Source organism: Trichosurus vulpecula, chromosome 7 (assembly GCF_011100635.1).
Source record: "Trichosurus vulpecula isolate mTriVul1 chromosome 7, mTriVul1.pri, whole genome shotgun sequence".
NCBI classification, from domain to species: Eukaryota; Metazoa; Chordata; class Mammalia; order Diprotodontia; family Phalangeridae; genus Trichosurus; species Trichosurus vulpecula.
The window spans coordinates 168671384-168680301 of NC_050579.1; the positions used below are offsets into that span (position 1 = coordinate 168671384).

The following is an 8918-nucleotide window of genomic DNA, read 5'->3' on the forward strand; positions in this document are numbered from 1 at the left end:
CAAGTCACTCTACCCTGTGAATGTCTTTGGTTCCTGTTATTGGTTTGGTTTTGTTTAAGGGTGGATAATAAAATATGTACTACCTAAATCATAGCATTTTTTGCAAAAAAAAAATTCTCTTAAATATAAAGTGTTACAGATTGTGAGCAATTACTACCATAATCAATATATCTTGGTTCTGTCTTTATGAAATTAACTATTCTTTACAGTCTTGTGGCATCTGAAAATTTGAGACCCATGATTAAACACAATGGCAATAGTAGGATTCCTTAAGGTTGTCTTTTTGCTTTTACTGTGCAAATGCTCCAACTTTTGATTACTGTATAAGTCCTATCATTATAAATGAGTATCCTATTTGCTCAAGAAAATCTGTCAAAATACAGCGCAATCACCATGAATATCCCTATTACTATAGTAAACTGTCCAGAATTTAGATCCTTGAGCAAGGCATTCTCTCCTGGCACAGTGAATCACAGAATTAAAAGTTGTAAGGTACATTAGAAATCATTTAGTCCAACCCCATAATTTATAAGTGAGGAAATTGGGACTCAGGGAGATTAAGGGTATTATCCATAATAAGTAGCAAAGCTAAGATTTGAACACAAGTCTAATGCTTTTTTGCACAGCATTTTCATATTGGTCATTGATATGCTAATAATCTACCTTTCTAAACAACCTCATATTTTATGAAAAATTCATGGTTCAGAAACTAGCATCATCCAGCCCTCAGGATATCACTATAGTAATTTGTATTTGTGTTCATCCTTCGTTTTCAAAGAGGACCATGACATCAGGAAAATGATGACATGACTTGCAGTTGACTTTGATTTGAGTGAGGGAGGGCTATGCAAGGTCACCAGCCTCACTTTCTCCCCCAGAGCCATCTGGGTCCAGTGGCCTGATATTCATCGGGATGACTGAAGATGACCCAGGATGCAATGGGAGACCCTGGCCCTTTCGGGCTAAGGCCTTTTCAGGTTCTCACTTTGAGTGAGGCAACACCCACTCAGTGAATAGGCCTCTGAAAGAAGCATCAGTCCAGACAAGAACAATAGAGATAAAAATTATTACTGATAATGATGGAGGAGGAAGAAGGGGGGAAAGAAAGAAGAGAGACAGCTAGAGGATACCATGGAGACCATGGAATATTAGGTAAGGCCCTGAATCTGTTACAGTTTCATACACTCCTGATATATATCAATATACAATGTGTGGATTAATAAAGTTGACTGCAATGATTCAGGGGGTTTGAATTCTGAGCTCTATTAATTATGGTCATTGATTCTTTCACCTAACAAAATGTGAAGTAACTTCATGATGTAGTTCTATAGATTGTTCCCAAATTCATTAAAAAAAAAGAGAAAGAAAGAAGGAGTAATGCCAGTGGGAAAATTAGTGATTTAGTTATTATTTGCTTAATAATGAAGCCAACACACATTTTCAATTTGAAATTAGCCACTGGGAATTTTTCTAAAAAGAAAATGGTTTTATTTTCCAGTTGAAATGCTGCTTCCATCTGCTTTTATTTCTCATTTCATCCTTCTTTGATGCAAGAGCTAGCAAACTGTCAGCACAAATTTGGAAAATGTGACACATAGTCAGGGTCTGCATGAGTGCAATAGATTCATGTAGGGCTAAAAGGTTTAGTGTAAGAGTACTGCCTTTTGAGCATCAGAGCTTCCCTGCCATTCTGAAGATGTGTAGACCATCTCAGTTAGAAAAACAAACAAGGAAAGCTTAGAGGTACCCCCTAGATAACTTTGACTTGGAGAAGTCTTGGCTGAACAAGGGAGTAGAGACCATAAAAGACCAAAAAAATGTTCCAACTAGATAAAACTAAGACTTTTTCAATAACAAAATCAATCAAGATGGAGTAAGGAGAGAAACCTTTTTAGTGCAAAAAAAACTTGCATCAAATATCACTGATATGCAAAATGCATTTTGACACAATTATATAGCACTAAATCTATTCCCCAATGGGTAAGTGGCTAAAAGATATTAGTGAAGGATTTTTTTAATTGCAAAATATAGATGATCATTGCAAAACATGCTTTAAAGCATTATCAGTAGGAAAAAAATGTACATTAAAACAACTGTTAGGGACTACCTCACATCTTGCACATTGGCAAAGATGACAATAAAAAGGCGAGAGTCAGTATTAGAAGAGCTGTGAGAAGATCGGCGCATTAATACATTATTGGTGGAGCTGTGAATTGGTTCAACCATTCTGGAAAGTAATTTATAATTGTCCTTTTCAAAAAGAAGTGATTAACATACTCATGCACTTTGAGCAAAGATTACACTGCTAGGCATGTACTCTAAGGATGTAAAAGACAAAAAGGTCTCACATACACAAAAATATTCATAGTATCACTTTTGTGGTAGCAAAAGCCCCAGAAACAAAGTAGATGTCCTTGATTGGGGAATAGCTAAATAAACTGTTGCATATGAAGGAAATAGAATATTATTGCATTGTAAGAAATAAACAATTTGAAGAATTCAGAGAAACACAGGAGAATTTATATGAACTGTTACAAAATGAGATAAACAGATAAATATGACTACAACAATATAATCAGAATGAACAATAAAATGAAACTAAACATTATAGAATTATAGTGACCAAGCTTAGCACTGGAGAAGAGATGCGAAAATATACCTCCCTCCTTTAATTGGAGTAGTGAAAGACTGTAGGATGTGTAATGCTCCATATGCTGTCAGGTACCAATGATGTCAGATAACATAGCTTTTATTGAACTGCATTTCTTAAATTTAGTTAGAAGGGGCCTTCTCCAGCCAGAAACTAGAGTGGTGACCTTAGTGCCTCCGGCCAGCAGGTCCCGGCCCTGGCCGCCGCCTCCTCGACACTGTTCAGGATCCTGACCTTTTCCTCGAAATGGAGACTATTGTTCGACGCTGCCCATTCTTGTCAAGAGTACCCCAAACCTTCCTCCAGAAGGCTGGCAAATCTCTGCTCTTCTACGCGCAGAATTGCCCCAAAATGATGGAGATTGGATCCAAACCTGCTTCTCGGGCTATGACCACTTCACCAACTCACTTCCAACAAGTAAAAGAAACCCCTCCAGCCAATGAGAAGGACAAAACTTCCAAAACTGTGGTCCAGCATGCTGATGATTCTCAGCAGACCACTGGTGGATCCCAGCTTCCCCCTGGCCATCCAGCCTCTGTTACGAGTCAGGGAACTGCCAGTAAATGCCCCTTCCTAGCAGCTCAGATGAACCAAGGAACCAGCAACGTCTTCCGGAAGGCCAAGTTTAGAACTTCAAGAGGATGTACACGAAATGCAGGCTGTGAGGAAAGAAGTTGCTCAAACTCCAATTAATCCTGCTGTGATTAATCTCAAGACTGGTAGAGAAGACCCGAATGGTTTGCTAAAGAATTTTCAGGATCTCATGCAAAAGCAAAGACCAGAAAGGGTATCCCATCTCCTTCAGGACAACTTGCCAAAATCTGTTTCCACTTTTCAGTATGATCGTTTCTTTGAGAAAAAAATTGACGAGAAAAAAAGTGATCATACTTACCGAGTGTTTAAAACCGTGAACCGGAAGGCACACATATTCCCAATGGCAGATGACTACACGGATTCTCTTGTTACTAAAAAGCAAGTGTCTGTCTGGTGTAGCAACGACTACCTAGGAATGACTCGTCATCCTCGGGTGTGTGGGGCAGTCATGGAAACATTAAAATAACACGGTGCTGGAGCAGGTGGTACTAGAAATATTTCTGGAACTAGTAAATTTCATGTTGATCTGGAACGAGAATTGGCTGACCTCCACGGCAAAGATGCAGCATTACTGTTTTCATCCTGCTTTGTCGTTAATGACTCCACCCTCTTCACTTTGGCCAAGATGATGCCAAGCTGTGAAATTTATTCTGATTCTGGGAACCATGCCTCCATGATCCAAGGAATTCGTAATAGCAGAGTGCCAAAGTATATATTTCGCCATAATGATGTAAGCCACCTCAGAGAGCTGCTAAAGAAATCAGTCCCTAAGATTGTTGCATTTGAAACTGTCCACTCGATGGATGGAGCAGTATGTCCATTGGAAGAACTGTGTGATGTGGCCCATGAATATGGGGCAATCACCTTTGTGGATGAAGTCCATGCTGTGGGATTATATGGTGCTCGACGAGGTGGGATAGGTGATCGTGATGGAATCATGCACAAAATGGACATCATTTCTGGAACCCTGGGCAAAGCCTTTGGTTGTGTTGGGGGCTACATCGCCAGCACAAGTTCTTTAATAGACACTGTGCGATCCTATGCTGCTGGCTTCATCTTCACAACTTCCCTCCCCCCAATGCTTCTGGCCGGCGCCCTCGAATCGGTCCGCATCTTAAAGAGCGCTGAAGGTCAAGCCCTTCGCCGGCAGCACCAGCGCAATGTCAAACTCATGAGACAGATGCTGATGGACTCCGGGCTCCCTGTGGTTCACTGCCCCAGTCACATCATTCCAGTCCGGGTGGCAGATGCTGCTAAAAATACAGAGGTCTGTGATGAACTCATGAGCAAACATAACATCTACGTCCAAGCCATCAACTACCCCACAGTCCCCCGGGGAGAAGAGCTGCTTCGCATCGCACCGACCCCGCACCACACTGCACAGATGATGAACTATTTCCTGGAGAACCTTCTGGATACTTGGAAAGCTGTTGGGCTGGACCTGAAGCCTCACTCCTCGGCAGAGTGTAACTTCTGTAGTAGACCCCTACACTTTGAAGTCATGAGCGAGAGAGAGAAAGCCTACTTCCAGGGCATGAGCAAACTGGTTTCTGTCAGTGCCTGAATCCGACCTCCTTATCTCTACCTGCTGTCCCCCAGTCTCCTATCTGTGTCGTCTCTGTAGTCTTTATATATGAATTAACTTATTTTAAATTTTAACCCATAGTAGAAACATAGTTCTGAAAATAAATTCCTATTAAAGCAAAAAAAAAATTAGAAGGAAGTCTAACTGGTTAGAGAATGATCAAAATTGAATGTGATATAAAAACAAAAGGTGTTATTATAAATTTTAAAAATTTGGATCTCGATCAAAATTGACCAAACTGTCCATAACCTGTGACCCAGTAATTCCACAAATGGATATACACCCCAAAGTAGTCACAGTCAAAAACAAAGTTACAATAAACAGAAAAATATTCACAGCAGCATCTTTTGTTATGCAAAAAAATTCAAAATAAAATGGGTGCCTGTTAATTGGAGAATGACTGAAAATATTGTGGTATAGGAATATAGTGAACTATTACTGAGCAGTAAGAAGTAACCAGTACAAGGAATTCATAGAAACGTAGAAAGATGAATCAATTGTAGAAAAAAATAAGCAGAATCACAGAACAATATAGCAATCAATAAATCAACAAGCATTTTTTAAGCAACTACAATGTGCCAGGCGATGGGTATCCACAAATGCTAGGGATACAGGATCCTTAAAGATCTTCACTTCCAACAGGGGAAAGGATAGATAGGTATGTACACATGTACCTGTCTACATACATCTATACATACAAGATCAATACAACGGAAATGGAAAGTAACATTTAAGTCAGAGGCACTGACAGCTTGGGGAAATAGAAAAGGCTTCAAGCAGAAGGTGGCATTTAAGGTGAATTTTTAAGTAAGCCAGAATTCCCAAAAGGTAGAAATGTAAGAGAGCATTCCAGGTACAATCCTTCTGGAGGTACTCCATTTAGCATATGCTCAGCATTCCAGTCAAACACATGGACTTGGAACATGTGCAGATATCTTCAGCCTATTCCAGCTAAATATGACTCATCAAAGAGTTGAGTTTCCCTGACTGGTTGCTAAGCTAAAAAGTTGATGATGCAAGGTGCCTTATCTAATAAAAGAAGAGGTAGCTTCTAGTTGGCAGGTCTCTTGGAGGAGGCTTTTAAGAAGACAATGTGTGACTTCATTTGTCTACCTTGGTTCCCCTTTTGTGTTTCCTTTCCTCTAATATTGACCTGGTGAACATAAACAAGTCTGGAAGGTCTGCAAGTATAAGTTAAGAAGAGCCCTAGAAGTCAAGCAGCCCCAGAGCAATGAACCTTGTACACAGGACATAGCTGGATTTAGACGCAGAAGGATTGGGTACTCAGATCCTATGAGTCCCAGCAGTGGTTGTCTCTAGCCTTTATACTAAACAAGTGTGGGAGACAATTAATAGAAATTCATGGAGATAAGAAATGGAGTATTGTGGCATAGCTGAATTGTAGAATGCATAAAGAGGTGAGAAGTATAAGACTGGAAAAGTAAAAAGGTACCTGCTGTAACCAGAATGGCCTTTGTTTTCTTTGAATGACTCAGTTTACCTCATTGAGCTTCCCTGGACGCTGGGGCTTGCTCTTCCGGGGCAGGACCAGAACTTCCTGTGTGATGAGTCATGGGGCTGGCTGAGGGGAGGTGTTAGCTCCAGAACCTGGTCTACCCTAGGGGGAGGAGCCAACTCAGGAACCAATCGGCCCTGGTCATTTGGGCGGAGCTTGATGATGTCAAAAACCCTATAAGAGGGGAGAGGACAGCTTGAAGATTCTCCCTCTCTTCCTTTTCCGGTTGGAGCCAGCGACAGTTACAACGACCGTTACAGAGGCAGTTACGACAGTTACATCGTCAGTTACAGTTGCAGCTTCAGTTTCAGAAACAGACACAGCTGAGGCAGGAGCTGCCAGCAGCAGAGCTGATCTACGGGAGGAAGCTGAACAAGACTTCAGTCCAGTGGGTAATCTTATTACCATCAAGGGGGAAACATGATTTTGCTTTACGCAATCATGTTTCTCTGTAGCCTCCTGGTTACTCTTTCAAGGCGTACTTATTGGGCCTGGAAGATTATGACCAACATATCAAAATGGGGCTTCTGGTTCATGGGTTGGTTACTGTGGAGCCTAAATAAATGTTTTGATTCTTCTGCCTTCTACTTTGAGAGTTTCTTCTATCCGGCGATTCCGAACCTTTCAGACATGTTTATGATCCTCTTTGAGATTATAAACTCTGCCCTCCTGATACATTTGGCGTCACGAACAGGATCGCTAGGTATAAGATCTCTATTTAGAAGCAGAACAATTTCAGAGGAAGAGATAAATATCCCAGGATGGGAGGATCCATTTTATTCCTCCCTAGCAAAAGAATTGGCTAAAAAAGCTGGACCCTGTGAAAACTGGGAACCAAGGCTACGGAGAGGAGATCCTAGGGATTTAGAAAAGTGTTTACGAGAAGTTGGGATTCAGTCAGGGGCATCACTATCTAGGCAAAGCTGGATAGTGTTATCAGCCTACCGTCTAGTATACGAAAGATTGAGATTAAGTGAAAGACATGGGGGCACTCCTACCCCACAGGGAGAAGAGGAATCTCAGATAGCAGGAGACCAAACTGACTCAAATAAGAACTTTTCTATTAATGTGGCTAAGAGCAACAGGAGACCAAAAAAGCCCAGAGTGCATTTCAACCCAGCCCAGAAAGAGCCGGCTGAGGCACAAAACACTACTGGGGTTCAGGATGTGCCTCACACAGAGAATAGGAGATGGTTAAATGATCAGACAAGGGCTCGACCCATACAAAGGAGGAAGACAGAAACCCGAGGTGAAGATTCAGTTACAAGGGAAATTCAGGAAGATTTCTCACCGCAAGAGGTCACAGATATTTTGAGTAGATTCAGCCAAAGAATAGGAGAACCATTGATATCTTGGATGGTAAGACTCAGTGATCAAGGGGCCGGTGGAATATCAGTAGATGGGACAGACTGCATGAGATTCATAGGTATCAGCCATGATCCTCTAGTTCAACAAGCTTTTAGGGAACATCATCAGCAAGGAGATGGTGATAGCAGGACTACTCTGTTGGCATTAGCCGCTGTGGGATGCAATAAGAGATATGATACTGATTCTATGTGGCCCACTGAGCACAGACCCTGGTATTCACTTAGAGATTGTATCATGAGACTAAAGGAGGAGGTAATGAAGACTGCCATTATGACAGGAACTGCAGACAAATATTACAATGATCCAATGGGACTGTCTCATAGGAATTTAATAATTAGGACAGCTCCCCCTGCTTATAAACAACTAATTTTGAATTTATTGCTTGGAGAAGTAGGGAGCCGTCTTACAACAGTGATAAATAAGATTTTACAGTTATATGACTTAGGTGACTGGGGAAGGGATAGATCTCCTCGAGAGAGAAGGGTGAATAACCAGCAAACTTGGCGCCAAAGGAGAGTAACAAGGAAAGAAATGTTTACTACTTTATTGAGAGCAGGGGTAGGTTTTGAAATGATAGATGGAATTCCAACCAATGAATTATACAGAATGTATAGAGGACTTGATAACACGAGAAATAGGGAAATAAGAACTGCTCCTGCAAGCCCACAAGCCACTCAGACTGAAGGTGACCTTGTGTGATTAACGGATGAAAACTTGTACATTTGGGGAAAGGCTGGGAGGACAATCTTAGTCTATATCTAGGGTGGGATCCTCTTGGCTTCCTCATTATGTTCCTTTTGAAAAGAAACATTTCCCACCTGAGTTTGGCTCTGATGTTGGATCTTTGCATAACTGAAATCTCAACCAAACTTGAGATGATTTTATTTGAAGAATTATAGTCCATACTTGTCTGTTCTTTTTGTCCTTTGTTTTGGCTAACCTTGTTGCTAGTTTTGTTTCCTTCAGGCTTAAGCACCCTGCACTTTCCGGTGACTGCCTAAGCATGTAGCATTCTTGGAATTCCTGCCAGCTCGTTAAAGAAATGACCTCTGGAATGGGACTTTTTGGGGGCAGGGCCATCTCTACATCCAATTTCAGCATGAAGAAGCTATGGAAAATGAGACCTTCACCCCTCACCCCAAGATTTTGAGCCCCAATCGTTCAAGGGGGGTGGAAATGATGATAGTGTTCTGTTTACTTATTTT

At 41.2% G+C, this 8918-nt stretch overlaps 1 protein-coding gene across 1 annotated transcript; it reads left to right on the forward strand.

Annotated features, from left to right (window-relative positions):
* Positions 1-2857: 2857 nt before the first annotated feature.
* Positions 2858-4849, forward strand: LOC118855738 (5-aminolevulinate synthase, nonspecific, mitochondrial-like). The gene is given in 2 exon segments (XM_036765754.1): positions 2858-3271; positions 3273-4849. Coding segments are annotated over 2 exon segments (1911 nt in total). The 5' UTR covers positions 2858-2896; the 3' UTR covers positions 4809-4849.
* Positions 4850-8918: the final 4069 nt, after the last annotated feature.